At 37.7% G+C, this 20,000-nt stretch overlaps 1 protein-coding gene across 1 annotated transcript in view; it reads left to right on the forward strand.

Moving 5' to 3' along the window:
- The window catches only part of LOC106082032 (allatostatin-A receptor), a 223,334-nt gene extending 206,266 nt beyond the window's left edge, over positions 1–17,068 (forward strand). The window contains exons 7-9 of the mRNA XM_059366898.1: positions 4,089–4,244; positions 4,416–4,711; positions 16,210–17,068. Coding sequence (XP_059222881.1) covers positions 4,089–4,244; positions 4,416–4,520 — 261 coding nt within the window. The 3' untranslated portion in view covers positions 4,521–4,711; positions 16,210–17,068. The remainder of the gene's footprint in view (positions 1–4,088; positions 4,245–4,415; positions 4,712–16,209) is intronic.
- Positions 17,069–20,000: the final 2,932 nt, after the last annotated feature.

Here is a 20,000-nt window from a genome sequence, read left to right on the forward strand (position 1 = left end):
GGGAAGTGTTAACTGTATTGCAATTACTGTAACAAACACGGCAACACTTAGCCATGCACAATGGGTATATCTATTTAAATGAGTTATTTGAAGTGGAAGTTATTAAATGTGTCCTTCATTCACATTCCCAAAACAATGGCTTACTCGCATTAATAGCCAGGTGACCCTTTCACCGTCAGCTACAAAATGAACTGCGTATCTGCTAAAGCGGATTACTATACGGATTGTGCTCTGAAATGTGAAACCCATTTAAAAATTAAAATTTTTTTCACTTAGCATGTTACCGTAGGATTTGGTTATGCTCTATGTGTCACTACTATGTATGTAAGCATTCCAGAGAACTAACTAGCCAAGATTTGTTGACATTTGCAAACAATTTAAACTTGTCCATAGTATCGATAGGAAAAATACCAATCGATATTCAAACAAAAAAAATATCGATAGTGCCATCGATGTTTTGCCAGCTTTATATTACTCCCCTAAGTCGGTTCATGTCTGGTAATCTGTTCTTACTAAGTACCGGTGTCTGTTAACCACGAAAGACGGGCAATGACATAGGACATGCTCAAACGTCTCATGATCTTCCCCATATGTCCTACACATGTAATTATTTGCCACTCCTAGTCTGCATGAAAGAGCTGGTAGTCCTGTGTGCCCTGTTATGATACCGAAAGCTATACTGATTTCCTTTCTACTTTCATTCGGTAAAAGTCTCGTCTTCTCACCATCCAAATCTCCACATACGATATTCGTCGTTCTACTCACCGTTTCTTAACTCGGACGACTTCACCCCGTCCGGCAGTCCTCCAGCCTTTACTACCAAATCGTCTGCTTTTTCATTCCCCCTTACTCCTCTATGGCCTGACACCTAAACAACAGGATTCGTGCTATCCACAGAGCAGGCATTTATCTCCTTCTTACACCTCAAAACTGTTTTTGATCTTACCGTATACTGGTTGTTATTGCACTGATGCCAAGTTTACTGTCTGTAATAATGTTCACACTCTACGTCCTCGCGATAGCATCATACCACCTTACGCATTCCGTGATCGCCTGCATCTTCACCTGTAGGCAGTCTGCAGCAGATCTCAGTCCCTGGGTTCTCAATGTAAACCCCAGGCCAACTTTGTCCTCTATCTTTGATACATATTAATACCAGAGTTATGTCTATCTAAGACTGTGTGCGGCTTGCACTCGATCTCAAGTGGCGTCTCAGGTATCTGAATGGAAACCTCTTCCATTCCTTCCTGGTTCTCTATCGTCGCCTCGACTATACCGTGATGGTGTGACCTGCTCCTAGCTTCCATCCATTCTCCCATCGCCTTAAATCGGATATCTAGAATAGTCTCCAGTGCCCTAGTGGGCGTGGTTCTCTTCACCCCGCCTATGTTAAGGCAACATGTTTCCCTGAACTATACCCATGTCATTCGGTGGTGGGCATAATGATAAGTCTTAGGGAATTAAGTACGAATCTGATACCCAAAATCAGTAAGCCAACTTGTCACATGTCAGTAAGGTGACCTGTTTTTTTTTTTGCATCGTTGAGACAATTTTTTTTTTCTATGGCTTATAATCGTTCATCCCAAATGTTACCAGCATTAGGAGAGGATAATCACCAGGATTCGAACCCAGTGAACCCCAGATCACGTCATAGGCGGACATCCTGATCTGTACGACACGGTGACCTCCTGATAAGAGTAAAATACGAATTTGATATTCAAGTTAAACCAAGTGTCTGGAAGCCCTCCCAATCTCAAAAAGCATTGGACTCGTATAAATGGTATTTTGACGTATAGTGCCAATTTGAGAAAAAAAAATTACCAAGAAAAACGCATTCTCCTAAAATACTTGACCTAGATTCAAGATCGAAATCTTGACAAGAGTACGATAAACGGCTTCCAGGTAATGAGGGAATGTCTTCTGCAAGTGTTTGAAGTACTTAACTGTACATAGTATAAATCAATCAGAAATTTGATTTATTGGGTTGCCCAAAAAGAAATTGCGGATTTTTCATATAGTCGGCGTTGACAAATTTTTTCACAGCTTGTGACTCTGTAATTGCATTCTTTCTTCTGTTAGTTATCAGCTGCTACTTTTAGCTTGCTTTAGAAAAAAGGTGTAAAAAAAGTATATTTGATTAAAGTTCATTCTATGTTTTATTAAAAATGCATTAATTTCTTTTAAAAAATCCGCAATATATTGGGTTGCCCAAAAAGTAATTACGGATTTTTTAAAAGAAAGACCCAGTAGATCATCCATCAAATGCCTTGGAGATATCCATAGCCACGACTTTACTCTCACCAAACTGGTGGATAGAGCGACTCCATCGTTCCGACAAAAATTGTCTCCCGTAGAGCGATTTCGGCGGAACCCATACTGTCTGTCGCTAAGAAGGCCATTGGACTCAAAGTATCTGACAAGATGATGGGTAACCATACTCTCCATAACCCTGGAGAACGCAGAGCACATCACAATTGGCCAGTAATTCGCAGGGTTGTTCGCCCCACATTTCTTGGGGCCTTCAACCCCCCACGTTCGCAACCTTCACACACGCCGGGAAAACTCCCACACGGTAAGCAAGGTTGAAAAGGTTGCGTAGTGGACGAGCAAGCGTCGAAGAACACATGCGTAAGACAAGTGTTGATATGCCATCCGGGCCCGGGGATTTATTAGCGTCTAGATTTTCAAGAACCCTTTTAACTCCACGATTTTGTATGTCATCCCCAAGGCATTTGTGCATAGATGATTCGGATACCTAACCCTAAGAAGTAAAATAACACCGTCTGCATAAGAAACGGGTTCCAATCCCTCTTCAGTCAGCCTTCGTTATACATTATTTATGGTGGTCACCTATATCCACCTATTCTGCCATTTGTGAGGTACTTTACAGTGTAAAATTTCTCAGAAAAGAGGTATCGCATTGAGGCACGCCGTTCAGGCTCGGCTATAAAAAAGAGACCCCTTATCATTAAGGTTATACTTGAATCCAACAACTCAGTGATATGTGAAAAGTTTGCCCCCATTCCTTAATGGAATTTGTGTGTAGGCCTTTGGTGTCACATAACAAAGCCACCTCTCGACAGACGAAGATTATTCTATACAAGACACTGATACTACCCGTGCTGTTATATGGTTCTGAAGCATGGGTGCTTGTTCAAGCAGATGAGGCAGTGCTTGGAGTATTTGAGAGAAAGATTCTTCGTAAAATATATGGACGAGTTTGCGTTAATGGAGAATATAGGCGACGTATGAACCACGAGCTGCATGAGCTGTATGACGACGATAGCATAGTTACACGCATCAAAATACAACGGCTGCATTGGCTAGGTCATGTTGTCAGAATGGACGAAGAAGTTCCAGCAAAGAAGTCTTTTGAAGACAAACACGATGGTACACGCAAACCGGGAAGACCAAAAGCCCGATGGAAAGATCAAGTGGTGGGAGACACCTCGAAACTTGGTATCAGAGATTTTAGAATGAGCGCATAAGATCGAGGCGCTTGGAACGCTATACTACGATCGGCTAGTGGAACAAATATTCTTTCATAGCCAATTAAAGTAAAAGTAAAGCATACTCAGCTTAACAAAAAAAAACATTTACTGGAAATCACATCAATTATGAGTTTAGAACATTTTTGTAAGTATTACCTCTACCCATAGTGCCGCATACTAAACAAAAGCAGTGTGCCTTGGACCACAAAGATTTTTCAAAGATTTTTGCAAGCAAAGCACAAAACAAGACTAAATGGGATTTAAATGTCTGCGGTGGCATAAAATCAAGAAATCCCTGCATTCTCCAGCAACTAAAAACACCCAACATGGAGTAAAAAGCAAGAAAACCCACTCTTAAAAATGGAAAATCACTCCGAAGGAAACAGATTGAGTTGAATTCATAATTTATTAAAACATTTTACCTAGTCATGAATAATAATGGGTTGGCGTTTTCGGCTAGGGTTGGAAAAGCTTAACAACCCCTTTTTTGTAGAAACCCATTCCAAATTTTGGCTTATGATTTTATTTTAATATTTTTTCCATAACCCATTTGCCTACCCCCTCGAAGCTAAACTATTTTTCCAATTATTTTTGCAGGTCATTCTGGTGCTCAAGGCCCTAAACCTTTATGGCACATCAAATGTGACCGTAATCATACAGATTATTGCACATGTTCTGGCCTATACAAATTCCTGCATAAATCCCATACTCTATGCCTTTTTGTCGGATAACTTCCGCAAGGCCTTTAGAAAGGTAAGTGTCAGTATGTCAATATGCCTTCTCCATATGTATACGAAAATGTTGGCCTAAAATCCCGAAAAGTTGAACCAAATGTTGAAATTAATGCTACCTTTTCCATTGCTTTAAAATGTAAGAATTTAATATCTTGGCAACATTTTGAATTTTCATTTCCTATTTTCACAGATTGTGTGGTGCTGCAGTCCACCACCCATCATAACAAATCAGCAGATTACGAAAACGACGCGCACCGCCACCGGAAATGGCACGTCCAATATCGATATGCTGTAGATGGAGGACACCAGCAATTGTCTGTTAGTTGTAGCAGTAGTTGTAGTAGCAGTAGTTGTGCTTGTGGTAGAACAAGTGCCACCACCACATCACCAAAACTACCAACATCACCACAATTACTACCACTACCACACGTTTTAATAGCTGTGGCTATGGTAGTTGTAACAGTAAAACCGGAACAAGTTACTTAGGTGAGTGTGGTATTAGTATAGAGGTCAACTAACGTGTGTACTAAGGTGGAGATGTAAGGTAGAGAATTAAGCAATCAGGGGAAATATAAAAAAGTCAAGAAAAGAAAATTTGAGAAATTCTTGGAAAAAAGATATTTTAAAGTGTTTTTCTCATTCTATTTACAATAACTTTTTCTCTTTTTTCGTTCCACCTTAATATTGCCATTGCTTGTTAAACACATCTGACATTGTATGTACAAAGTGATACTTACAAAACAGTGATGTTGAAATAAAACGATACGATAATAGTCTATTCACATATTAAAAAGGATTAAAAGGAAAACGGATATAGAATTTGTTCCTTGTGCAATGACACGATAAGGATGGTCTATATTAAAAGGTTAAACTTCAAATAGCTTTTATTAAAGTGGGAAGGGTGACATGGATATAAGATTTAGATGTTCATCCCATAGCATAGTGTTTGTGATCTAATTGAACTTTTGAGCTATAATTTTATGCAAGGAAAAATAATTAATGACTATCACAGAGAACAAACCTCATTAAATTCCGCCGGGTCAAACTTTTGATACCCACTATAACAACTACATATCTTATTTATATTTCATTTAAATCTTTTAAAACAAGTAAAAAGGCGTAAAGTTCGGCCGGGCCGAACTTTGGATACCCACCACCTCGGGTATATATGTAAACCACCCTTCGTCAAAATCCGGTGAAAATTGCATACCTATTGTCCCATAGCAGTTATATCGAAATATGTTCCGATTTGGACCAACTACTAATCAGTACTTCAGCTATATCTTAAACTAAACCGATCTGAACCATATACAACACGCACGTCGAAAAGCCTAACATAAGTCACTGTGTCAAATTTCAGTGAAATCGGATTATAAATGCCTTTTATGGGCCCAAAACCTTAAATCGAGAGATCGGTCTATATGGCAGCTATATCCAAATCTGGACCGATTTGGGCCAAGTTGCTGCAAAATGTCGAAGAGCCTAACATAAAGTACTGTCCCAAATTTCGGCGAAATCGGACAATAAATGCGTCTTTTATGGGCCCAAAACCTTAAATCGAGAGATCGGTCTATATGGCAGCTATATTGAAATCTAAACCGATCTGTGCCATATTGCAGATGTACGTCTAGGGGCTTAACTTAACTCACTATCCCAAATTTCGGCGACATCGGACAATAAATGCGCCTTTTATGGGCCAAAAACCTTATATCGAGAAATCAGTCTATATGACAGATATATCCAAATCTTAACCGATCAGCACAAAATTAAAGAAAGATATTGAAGGGCCAAACACAATTCATTGTCCCAAATTTCAGCAAAATCGGATAATAAATGTGGCTTTTATGGGCCTAAGACCCAAAATCGGCGGATCGGGTATATATATAAACCCCCCTTTCGTCACAATCCGATGAAAATTGGATAAATTATACCCCCAAACTCGGCATGGACATTGAGTAGTCTTATAATAATAAGTCACTGTTGAATATTGTATTTCAAATTTCAACAAAATCGGGTAAAAAATAAAGCCTTCAGACCCTTAACCGGCATACCGGTCTATATGACAGTTATATCGAAACACAGTCCTATTTTTACCATATCTGGGTCGGATGGCGGGTGGCCTAAAACCACTCACTGTTTCAAATTTCAGTGAAATTGGATAAAAAAATAATGTTTTTATGGGCTTCAGACCCTTTATCGATAGATCGGTCTATATGGCAGCTATATCTTAATATAGTCCGATCCAAACCATATTTGGGGCGGATGTCGGGAGACCTAAAACTACCAACTGTTTCAAATTTCAGCGTAATCGGATAATAAATAGGGCTTCTATGGGCCTCAGACCCTTTATCGGGAGATCGGTCCATAGGGCAGCTATATGTAAATATAGTCCGATTTTAACCATATTTGGGTCAGATGTTGGTGAAACTACTCATGGTTTTAAATTTTAGCAAAATCTGTTTAAAAAAAAAACTTTTATAGACTTCAGACCCTTTATCGGGAGATCGGTCTATATGGCAGCTGTATCTAAAAATAGTCCGATCTTAACGACCATTAGGTCAGATGTCGAGAGGCCTAAAATAACCCACTGTTTAAAATTTCAGCGAAATCGGGCAATAAATAATGCTTTTATGGGCTTCAGACCCTTTATCGGCAGATCGGTCTATATGGCAGCTATATCTAAATATAGTCCGATATTTAGGTCAGATGTCGGGAGGCCTAAAACTACTCACTGTTTAAAATTTCAGCAAAATCGGATGAAAAATTGGGATTAGACCCTTTATCGGAAAATCGGTCTATCTAGCAGTTATAGCCAAATATGGTCCGATATGGCCCGTTCAAGAACTTAATCAGCGTGCATCAAAAAGACGCATCTGTACCAAATTTAGCTCAATATCTCAATTTTTGAAGCCTGTAGAGTGATTACATCAGACGGACGGAAAGACGGACCGACACACGGACATCGTTAAATCGTCTTAGAATTTTAGGACGATCCGAAATATATATACTTTTTAGGGTCGGAAAATGATATTTCGATGTGTTGGAAACGGAATGACTAAATGGGTGGTGGGTATAACAAGTAAGGAAGGGCTAAAGATGGTTTACGTAAGAAAAAATGTTATTGAAATTTTTGAATTGAAGACAAACATTTTTCATAAAATTTGCCCGATAAACTTAAATTCAGTAAAATTTTCTCTAAAGACAAAATTTCAATATTCAATAAATCCCTGAAGACAAAATTACCCATATGCGGTTGATTTTCACCATCACTGTTTGCGTTTAATTGTAGTCCCACTTGTTTAATATGCGCAAATTGATGATAACAAATTTGATTGAATTTGCTTACTTGCAGTAATTAGAAGTGAACAACAAAAGACTTGAATGTGTTGACAGGACCACCAAGAAGGCAATGATAGCCATTCACCATTACCAGTACCGAAACTCACTCACTCAACCTCTAGCAGCAATGCCATAATGAAAATTAACTTAGCCACCTTATCCACCCGCACTATCATGGCCAATGCACTAGCCAAGAAAACAGAAAATAGAAAACCCATAGCAATAAGCGAGAGAGAACGAACCAGAGTTAAAGTGGCCTAGTTTGAATGCGGGAGCACACTTTGGCCACTGTTGCTATCTTCCTGCATTATGTGCCCGTATTTGCAGAAGCCTTGTTGTGGATGATAACAGACATAAACAGTGTTTAACTGTTGCTTCAAACTAATGCCACAGGATGGATGGTTGTTGGTTGGTTCGTTGTTTGGTTGTTTGGCATTGGGGGGGTAGTTGCTCTCTGATGCCTTGATAACAAACAACAACTAAAACAAACTATAATAAAACTAACACCCCTACTATCCATAATGGAACACCCTGCCATTAGGGAGCAGGCAGTAGAAATATGCAGCCAATCGTAAAGCAAAGAAAGTGCCTAAAATGTACAACTCCATTTTTACATAAAATACAATCATTAACAAACAAATAAATACATTAAGGTCAGCAAAATATATGACATTAGCCAAGAAAGATAGCTTGTCTAAGAAAATGCTGCTCCAGCTGGTCTTAATGCCTAGGCAAACATATGAAATTGGAGTTGTCCTTTTTATACATCATAGTGGTCAGCCATATGGGTGTACATTTAAAGGGCATAGTTGCAGTTGCAAAGTTTTTATAATGGCTATGAACTCCCTTCACTACTGCTGGGTTGTATGCTATCGTCAACACAAAAACCAACATCAGTAGACCAAACATGGGCAAAAATTTCTGCTAACATGAAAACCAACAGGACCAGCATTACTCGAGGTCTCCTCTCTACCTAGAAAAACTGACTGAAACAACAACAACAACAGACGCAAATTGTAAGCAAGCTAAAGTAACTTAATTTTGGAAAATTTCCTTGATGGAATGCCCATGGAAGAAACTGACTTTGTGTTTGTTTCTTTTTTTTTTTGGAAAAACTACCAAAAGTTTTTCATATGATTTGAAAATATTATGCGGACTTGTTGATACATCCATCTATGCGCTGTATGCAATGGCAACTCGTTTGGGCGGAACTCCTTGGCGTGGTTGCTAACGTCCGTTGGCATTTCATTCATGGATGATATGAGTAAATTTATGGGGTATTATGTTTTCATTTCAAAGGAATTTTAACTTGGTTTTGAGGCAAGCCATGTAATGGAGTCATAGTTTTTACTTAATTTTTTTTTTTTCACTTAGTATTACTGGATTTATAGAAATTTGTTTGCCAGCAATAATAAAACTTAACGAGATTGCGGAGCAATCCTACACCACCAAATTCGAGAGCCAGAAAAAGGTAAAAAATGTTTCAAGGCAATCGAACAGCAAATAAGACTAAGAGATATCGGCTTCTAAGGGAGCTATATAAGATTATAGACCGATTCACACTTGGCATGGATATTGGAAGTCACAACAGAATTCTTTGTGTCAAATTTCAGCTAAATCGGTCAATAATTGCGCTCTTTAGGATTTAAGAAGCCAAGATAGGAAATTGGTTTATATGAAGGTCATATCTACACGTTGACCGATTTGGCTCATCGACCTAAATCGATCGAATCGTGATTTTCACAGAGAATGGACATGGCTAAATCGCCTCAGAAGGGAGGGGAAGGGCAAGGAAGAGAAGGAAAGAACACAAATTTCTGTCCTGCGTTGAAATATTGGGTTGCCCAAAAAGTAATTGCGGATTTTTCATATAGTCGGCGTTGACAAATTTTTTCACAGCTTGTGACTCTGTAATTGCATTCTTTCTTCTGTCAGTTATCAGCTGTTACTTTTAGCTTGCTTTAGAAAAAAAGTGTAAAAAAGTATATTTGATTAAAGTTCATTCTAAGTTTTATTAAAAATGCATTTACTTTCTTTTAAAAAATCCGCAATTACTTTTTGGGCAACCCAATATTTATTTCCGAACCTATTAATCTTACGAGTATATATAAAAATCAATTTGTTCCGTATAGACCCAAAAACAGCTGAACAGATTATCTTGAGATTTTCACAGATCCCGTGGTGAAAATAGGGTACGAAATTTTTTGATATTTGAAGGGAGGACGGACCCTTCACCTAACCCATATTTTCAGAAACGCCAGATCTCGGAGATGGGTTGTGCGATTTAAGCGAATTTTTGTGGATTTTTGTTATCCAAATTTCGGATGGATTATCTAGGGTGGCCGACCCATCCCCCAACCCACCAAATATATATATATATATATATATATAGACCAATAACGACAATATGGAACTCAAATGAAAGGTATTTGAAAGTGGAATACGAATCTAAAAATATGGAGTCAAGTGTTTGGGGGGCCACCCCACCCCCAAAACACCGCTAAATCGGACATATTTACCGACCTTATGGGGCTCAAATAAAAGGTATTTGGGAGTAGAGCGCGAAATTGATATCCACTCTCGGGACCAAGTTTCTGGAGGTCCTCCTCCAATATGTAGCTCAAATGATAGGTCTTTGGGAATAGAGCACGAATCTGATATCAACATTCGGTAAAAAGTGTCTATAGGGCCGCCCCTCCCTCAAAGTGGACAAATTTATCGACCATAGCAATATGGTGCTCAAATAAAAGGTATTTTAGAGTAGAATACCAATCAGACATACATTTTCAGTGCCAAGTAACCGAGTGCCTCCCCGGCCCTCAAAACGCCCCCCAAACCGGACATGTTTGCCGACAAGGGAAATATGGGACTCAAAGGTATTTGAGATTAGAGTTCGAATCTTCGAATCTGGTGCAGGGTATTAAAACTTTGTCCATTGACAAGTATACCAATCGGCTTAAAATCACGAGTATATATATTTTTGATATATTTTTGATCGTCATGACATTTTAAGTCTATCTAGCCATGATAGTCTGTCTGTCCGTCCGTCCATCCGTCCGTCCGCCTGTCTGTCGAAAGCACGTTAACTTTCGAAGGAGTAAAGCTAATCGCTTGAAATTTTGCAAAAATACTTTCTGTTAATGTAAGTCGGTTAGAATTGTAAATGGCCAAATCGGTCCATGTTTTGATATAGCTAATATATAAACTGATCTTGGGTCTTGACTTCTTAAGTCTCTAGAGAGCGCAACTCTCGCCCGATTTAACTGAAAATTTGCACGTGGTATCACTTCCAATAACTGTGCTAAGTATGGTTTAAATCAGTTCATAACCTGGTATAGCTGCCATATAAACCGACCTGGGATCTTGACTTCTTGAGCCTCTAGAGGGCGCAGTTCTCATCAGATTTGGCTGAAATTTTGCATGAGGTGTTTTATTATGACTTCCAACAACTGTTCTTAGTATGGTGCAAATCGGTTCACAACCTAATATAGCCGCCATATAAACCATTCATGGGCCTTCACTTCTTCAGCTTTTAGAAGGCGAATTCTTTTCCGATTTCGCTGTAATTGTGCACGTGGTGTTTTGGTGTTACTTCCAATAACCGTGCTAAGTATGGTTTAAATCGGTTCATAACCCGGTATAGCTGCCATATGAACCGGACTTAACTTTTGACTTCTTGAGCCGCTAGAGGGCGCAATTGCCATCAGAATTGGCTGCAATTCTGCATGAGGTGTTTTATTATGACTTCCAATATCTTTGAAAAGTATGGCCCAAATCGGTACATAACCTGATATAACTGCCATATAAATCGATCATGGGCCTTCACTTCTTCAGCTTTTAGAGGGCGCAATTCTTATCCGATTTGGCTGTAATTTTGCATGATGTGTTTTGGTGTTAATTCAAACAACCGTACTAAGTATGGTTTAAATCGGTTCATAACCTGGTATAGCTGCCATATAAACCGATCATGCATCTTGACTTCTTGAGCCGCTAGAAGGCGCAATTGAATTGGCTGCAATTCTGCATGAGGTGTTTTATTATGACTTCCAATATCTTTGAAAAGTATGGCCCAAATCGGTACATAACCTGATGTAACTGCCATATAAACCGGTCTGGGATTTTGAATTCTTGAGCCTCTAGCGGGCGCAACTGTCATCCGATTTGGCAGAAATTTTGTGCAACGGCTTCTCTCATGGCCTTCAACATATGTGTCTAAAATGGTCTGAAACGATCAAACTCCCATATAAACCTATCTCCCGATTTTGCTTCTTGAGTCCCTTCAAGGCACAATTCTTTTCCGAATGAACTGAAATATTACACAATGACTTCTAAAAAGTTCAGCATTTATGGTCCGAATCGGAATATAACTTGATATAGCTCCAATAGTATAACATTTCTTATTCAATATTCTTTGTTTGCCTAAAAAAAGATACCGCGCATAGAACTCAACAAATGCGATACATGGTGGAGGGTATATAAGATTCGTCCCGGCCGAACTTAGCTCGCTTTTACCTGTTTTTTTTTTTCAATTTCGCTGAAATTTGAAATAGTAGGTAGTGTATGGCCTTCCGACATACGGCTCAAATACGGTTCAGATCGGACTATATTTAGATATAGCAGCCATATAGACCGACCTCCCGATAAAGGGTCTGAAGACCATAAAAGCTTTATTTATTACCCGATTTCGCTGAAATTTGCAACAGTGAGTTATTTTAAGCCTTGCGAGATCTGACCTAAATATGGATTAGATCGGTCTATATTTAGATATAGCTGCCATATAGACCGATCTCCCGATAAAGGGTCTGATGCCCATAAAGTCTTTATATTTTATCCGATTTCGCTGAAATTTCAAATAGTGGGTTATTTTGAGCTTCCCGACGGTTGACCCAAATATGGTTCAGATCGGACTATATATAGATTTAGCTGCCATATAGACCGATCTCCCGATAAAGGGTCTGATGCCCATAAAGTCTTTATATTTTATCCGATTTCGCTGAAATTTCAAATTTTTTTTTTTTTTTTTTTATTTATTTTCATTACAACTGAGTTACACTCATCTAGTAATTTTAAGATAGCGTATAGATAAATAATACAAACTAGAGAATTTAGCCTAGTTCGAATTCATTTTGTGGAAATAGTTCAGTAACTACATCCTAGTTCTTGGGATTTAGGGCCTCTTAAGGGACTAGATCCATTGGTATAGTTCTTTGAAGTCTTCTGGTGGCTGGATAGTTTCGAACAATATTATTTAAGTCAGAGTTAACGTGACTATGTAACTTGTTCGCATGTTTCAGGGCGTGAATGGATATTTCCTCTGATATTGACCTCACTCCCAAGTCTCTGTGCAGATCGGTGTTTCGTATGTACCAAGGTGCATTAGCAATGGTACGAAGGATTAAATTTTGGGTTTTTTGAATCTTTTCTACTTCATTCTTGGCAGCGCAACCCCAAAGTTGTATTCCGTAGGTCCATATTGGTTTGATCATTTGATTATACAAAAGAAGTTTGTTTTGAATCGATATTCTATTGTCCACTAGCATCCAGTACAGCTCTGAGAATTTTATTTTTATTTCCTTATTTTTTTTCTTCACGTGCTCTTTCCATTTAATTTTAGTGTCTAGGGTCATTCCCAAATATTTTGCTGTGTTTGCGAATGGTATTACTTTACCATTTAGATATAACGGTAAATAACGAAGTTCTTTGTTTGTGAAAAGTATGTGGATTGACTTGTTTTCATTTAGATTCATCCTCCATTTGTTTATCCAAAGTAAAATGTCCGACAGAGCTGCTTGAAGTTTATTTGTAGCTTCAATTTCACTATTGGCAGTCGTAAGAATTGCAGTGTCATCGGCAAATGTTGCAATTGTTGCATCAGGCGGGTTTGGTATATCTCTGGTGTAAAGAAGGTATAAAACAGGGCCTAGGACACTCCCCTGAGGTACTCCAGCCTTTATTGGTTTCAGTTTTGAATAATTATTTTCTATTTTTACTCGAAAGTGTCTGTTGGTTAAGTATGATTCCAAGATTTCATAAAATTCCGTTGGGAGATCGTTATGAAGTTTGGTTAAGAGCCCTTGGTGCCAAACTTTGTCAAATGCTTGTCCCACGTCTAAAAACACGGCAGAGCAGACGAGTTTATTTTCAATGGCTCTTTCGGCTATATCAACTATTCGGTGAACTTGTTGTATAGTTGAATGATTATTTCGGAATCCAAACTGATGGTCAGGTATGAGAAGCCTACTTGTTAATAAGGGACGCAATCTTTTTAATAGCAACTTTTCAAATATCTTTGACATAACCGGTAGTAGCGATATCGGACGGTATGATGTTATTTCATGATCAGGTTTTCCAGATTTCTTGATTACGATAACTTCTGCAACTTTCCATTCTAATGGAACATGTCGCAGACGAAAACATGCATTTATTATAAATAAAAGCTTTTTAACAGCTATATGTGGAAGCTTTTTAAGTATTTTGGTTGTTATTAAGTCATAACCTGGAGATTTCTTAGCGCTCAGATCTTTGGCGATGAGATTTTCTAGCTCTTTAATTGTAGCTGGTTTAATGACTTGGTTGTCACATTTTTCTAATTTATAAGTTTCTTCATTGTCAGACCTACATTCAAGTGGTTTAAATATGTTGCTAAAATAATTTGCAAACAAATCTACTTTTTCTTCGGCTTTTTTTACCCATGATCCATCTACATTTTTAAGTGGTGGAATGGTTGGGGAAGCTTGATTTAATTGCCGCGTGGCCTTCCATAGATTGTAGTTGGTTTCTTTGGTTGCTGTTAGGTTTCCTAAGTATCTAGACATAGCCTTATTTTTTGACTCCTGTGTGATGCGTTTGAGTTCATTAACAAGCCTGTTCAATGTTCTTTTATTTTCGATTGTTCTTTCTCTTTGCCATTTCTTCCTAGCTTTTCTTTTCTTCGATAAAAGGTCTCTAATTTCCTTCGGATATGTGCCAGTAGTGTTGGTATGACTTGTAGTAGGAGTACTTTCCCATGCAGACGTTTGTATTGCGTTGATGAAGCTTGTCAACTCTTCATCAATTTGATCTTTGGTTCTAAGGGGAATCTTTAGTTCAATTTTCTCAGACAATATATATTTGAAAAATTGCCAGTTAGTACGATTATTCGAGAGAAAACTTGGAGTTTCTTTTTCGATAAAATTATCACTGACGGTAATTATCACTGCAGAATGATCCGATGATGATAATGCAGCTGTGTTCTCAATGTAAATAAAGTTTTTAGGTATATTTTTAGTAACAAAAAAATCAATTAAATCTGGAATACGTTGCTCATTCGATGGCCAATACGTAGGCTCGTTTCCTGAATATATCTCACATTTTAGAGCTCTGCATGCTTTGTGAAGTTGGTGTCCTTTGGGTGTAGTTAATCTAGAACCCCAGAGTTTGTTTTTAGCATTGAAATCTCCTCCTAATATAAAGTGATTTTGAAAACCTTTTAAAACTTCAATGTAGTGTTCGCTTTTAATGTTATGCCTTGGAGGTGAATAGATAGCACATATTTTAAAGGTCTTATTATTTTTTAAGCTCACTGATACACATGCAATTTGAAACATTTCATTCTCTATTTTCTCTTCTTCTTGGTGTTCAATATTATTTTTGATTATTATTGAGGCTCCTCCTCTCGGTCTCAAAAGAAATTTCAAATAGTGGGTTATTTTGAGCTTCCCGAGATCTGACCTAAATATGGTTCAGATCGGACTACATCTAGATATAGCTGTCATATAGACCGATCTCCCGATAAAGGGTCTGAAGCCCATAACGTCTTTATATTTTATCAGATTTCGCTGAAATTTAAAACAATGAGTAGCTTTAGGCCACCCAACATAGGACCAAAATGTGGTTCAGATTGGACAATATTTAGATATAACTGCCATATTGACCGATCTGCCGATAAAGGGTCTGAAGCCCATAAAAGCTCTATTTATTACCCGATTTCGTTAAAATTTGAAACAGTGGGTAGTTATGGGTCTCTCGACGTTCGTCCCAAATATGAATCAAATCAGACTATACAGATAAAGCTGTCATATAGACCAAACCTCTAATTTTGGGTCTCAATCCCATAAAAAGCGGATTTCTCAATTCCTCATTTCGCTGAAACTGTTACTTGTATATGAATTTACGGGACCTGAATAAAATATGATCGATACCATCCCCTATTTAGGTATTGGATATAGTAGTAGATTTATAGTAAAATAGGATGATTATCATATTCTTGGTGCTGGGTATCCAAAGTTCGGCCCGGCCGAACTTAACAAGTTTTTACTTGTTTTAACTAGTTTTTTTCGATTTTCTCCCACTGTGATGCGTGCCAAATATGGTCTGAATCGCTCCATAACCTGATATAGCTCTCATAAAAACCGATCTCCCGATTTTACTTTTTGAGCCCCTGTAGGGAGCAATTATCATCTGACTCAGCTGAAATTTTGCACAACGACATCCAGTATGGTTGCCAAAACCAACCAGAACCTGATACAGCATAGTTGGCTTGTCAACGAACGATAAGATTCGACCCGGTCGAACACTTAACACGCTTTTACTTGTTATTATTCCATATTTTTCAAGCATGTTTACTCTATTTTTAAACTTTCAAATTTCTTTAACTCTCTTTCTAGATCCTCTATTGCAAATATAACATCCATTGTCCATGGAAAATTGTCATTTATTGCCGTTCCGATAAAATCTTCTGCATACCAGTGCATAAAGAAGATAGAAGCAGCTCGTAATTGGACCTCCAACTGCAAAAGACCCCATACAGTTTACTCGAATGCATGCACACAGTGATTTATGACAAACATTGAAATCCATGGCACCAAGTAAAAACAATAGAAATTCACTTCTAATTGGCAAAACAATTGAGAGAAAATTAAATTTTATATTGAATTTTAAATTCACAATTGAAACTAAACCCAAAAGAATACAACAAACATTCATAAATCTTAGAGAAACTACAAGTGTTATTTTTGTGTTTTTTATTTCTCTCTCCTTGTTTTATTTTTGTCACAAGGATTTTCTAGAACAGTTCAATGTAACTCAATCGTAATAATAAAATTAAAATCCAGAGAAAGAACAACATTTACACTAAAAAGAATTGTAATTAATTGTATATTGTAATAGCAAAATCTAAGAAAAATTACAACCAATTCATCAGGGATAAGAGAATTACAAATTCCATTATCCTTGCTCCTTGGGATTGAAGAAATTTTACACACAACACCACTAAGACAAAACAACGCAACAAATATGAAATATGAAAATACTATGACTACAAATTAAGGCAAACATATTTACATGAAACCTTCATACTTGTATTTTTAAGACACTAAAACCCTCCTCCTCCTCCTCCTCCTAGTTCTCCCCCCACCCCCAAACAAACTAAAAACACACACACAAAACAAAGTAGTTAAATTTTTGATACAATTGTATATAGAAAATTAAATTAAAAATCATTTAAGACATGTTGACAAGTTGAAAGAAGGCTACATTACATACTACGTATATTGATAGAAAATAAAATTTAAACCAAATAATTATATATTTATCTAATATAAGTGTGTATACATACCTAGTTTTTACACTTGTTTTTATATAAGAAAAAATTCCATAAATTTATATCTGAAATCTTACAAAAAAAAAAGTTTAAAAAATTTAGATAGAATTTAAGAATACATAGAACCACAAACAGCACATTGTGCACTCACTCAAACTAAACAAAATCACAGTGGGTCAGCATTAAGGAAACGTGGTTGGATTAGAAGAAAATATCAAAGAAATTGTTAGGCCATTTAGAAAAATTTTTGCTAAAAATATTTTTAATTGCCTTGATTGAAAATTCGGAAGTAGAACATTTTTAAAGAAGCAAAACAATTTCAAGATTTTCTAGTGGTATTATTGTAGGAACTGAATTCAAATGATATACCTTTAGCAAAGAAATTAACAAAACTACAGGGTGACAAAACGCTAAGACGCGAAATGCAAATTTTGCCCATGAACATTCCACTAAGGTACAGGGGAAAACTTCTCACACATCAATGAGTACAGTCCCAATGAAGTTTAAGCCCAATGATAAGGGGCCTCCTTTTTATAGCCGTCCCTCCGTACCGCGTGCCGCAATGCGACACCTCTTTGGAGAGAAGTTTTTACATGGCATAGCACCTCACAAATGTTGCCAGTATTAGGAGGGGAAAACCATCGCTAAAAACTTTTTCTGATGTTTCCGCCAGGATTTGAACTCGGGGGTTCAGAGTCATAGGCAGACATGCTAACCTCTGTGCTACGGTGATCTGCTACTCTACGAAGCTAATGAAGTTGGCTGAAAGCGCAGCACAGTAACAGAGACATCTTAAGTGATCTTTTTCCTCTTAACAGTGCTCATTAGTTCAGCTCAAGGTGGGTATTACTCCGGTTTAGGCACCGGAACAGGAACAACCTTTCTTACATATCTAAACCCTGAAAAATATTTATAGCAAACTTACATATTTCGGTACCATACGGTATTAATAGTTTAGCAACACCGCATGGTATCAAAGCCATACCGCCTGGTATGGATGACATATAAAATGATTGGTAATGTTTGGTAAGCCTACTGTTCAGCTCAAGTGGATATTACTCCGGTTTAGGCACAGGCATGGGAACAACGTTTCTAACATATCTAAACCCTAAAAAATATTTATAGCAAACTTGCTCATTTCGGTATTAATGGTTAAGCAACACCGTATGGTATCAAAGCAATACCGCATGGTATAGATGAAATATAAAATGATTAGTAACGTTTGGTACAAGCCTTTATGGTATGGTATTTATGTGTGTGCTTGGGCGTATACGTGTGCGTACATCAGCGGATAATATGCGAGAAAGAAGATAACAACAAAGAGAATGCAAACAAAAATCTGGCATCTTAATACCGTCAAACCTGGCCGGCTGTTAAGAGCTTTTCGCGTGAGACCTCTTTTTTAATCCGTCTTGACCCATCCATAACAAAGCACGCACAATAAAGTCAACGCTCGGTTTGAACGATAGCTGTGTGTGTGTGTGAGTCATCTATTCAGTTGCGATCCATATGAGCCTCGTGAGCATAGCTCAAAATTTAAAATACAACCAGCAAACATTTTATGCTCATTAACAAAAACACTTAGATGCTCAACGAATCATAAAATGGAATTTCATGTTTTGGTGGTTGAGGTGTGAGAGTGTCATTCACTTCATTCCTGTCGCGTGCACTCATTTTAAAGTGGTTTGCTGCTATTACCTGGTCTAGAGAACATTCATGCAGACACGTTAGCTGATGAGGTAAATAGCTATCAGGTGAATGTATGCCTGAACGAAGAACGACCGTCCCTCTGAAGAAATTGACTTCCCCCGGTAAACCAGAGTTGTTCTGGCTCAATTATGTTCCGGCAGATGCAGCCGCCTCAACTCCTACATAGCAAGAAAAGGTGTTCTGTTTCAGGAATTTATGTGTATTTGGGCACGGATGAGATGAAGATGATGGCTGAGAACAAGAGCTCATTGGCAGATTTGGTAATGGAATACCGCATGGTATGGATGAAATATAAAATGTTTAGTAAGGATTGGTACAAGCCTTTTTAAGGCACAGGTATCAACTTGTTATTGACTTTCTTACCAAACCGATTGTATTATAATAATAATAAGAACAAGTAAAAGTGTGCTAAGTTCGGCCGGGCCGAATCTTATATACCCTCCATCATAGATCGCATTTGTGGAGTTCTATGCCCGATATCTCTTTTTGGGCAAAACAAGGATCAAAAAACAAATTGCTATAATATTGGAGCTATATCAAGTTATGGTCCGAATCGGGCTATAATTGAATTAAATGTTGGAGACCATAGTAGAAGTCATTGTGTCAAATTTCAACCAAATTGAATAAGAATTGCGCCTTTTAGGGGCTCAAGAAGTAAAATAGGGAGATCGGTTTATATGGGAGCTGTATCAAGCTATAGACTGATTCAGACCATATTTGACACGTATGTTAAAGGTCATGGGAGAAACCATTGTAAAAAATGTCAGTCAAATCAGATAATAATTACGCCCTCTGGAGGCTCAAGAAGTCAAGATCCCAGATCGGTTTAAATGGCAGCTATATTAGGTTATGGATCTATTTGAACCATATTCGGCACAGTTGTTAGAAGTCATAACAAAACACGTCATGAGAAATTTCAGCCAAACCGGATAGGAATTGCGTCCTGTTAACGCTCAAGAAGTCAAGACTCCAGATATGTTTATATGACAGCTATATCAGGTTATAGACCGATTTCAACCACACTCAACACAGTTGTTGGAAGTTATAATAAAACATCTTGTACAAAATTTCATTCAAATCGGATAAGAATTGTGCCCTCTAGTGGCTCAAGAAGTCAAGATCCAAGACCGGTTTATATGGCAGCTA

The sequence above is a fragment of the Stomoxys calcitrans genome, chromosome 4 (genome assembly GCF_963082655.1).
Source record: "Stomoxys calcitrans chromosome 4, idStoCalc2.1, whole genome shotgun sequence".
Lineage (NCBI taxonomy): Eukaryota > Metazoa > Arthropoda > Insecta > Diptera > Muscidae > Stomoxys > Stomoxys calcitrans.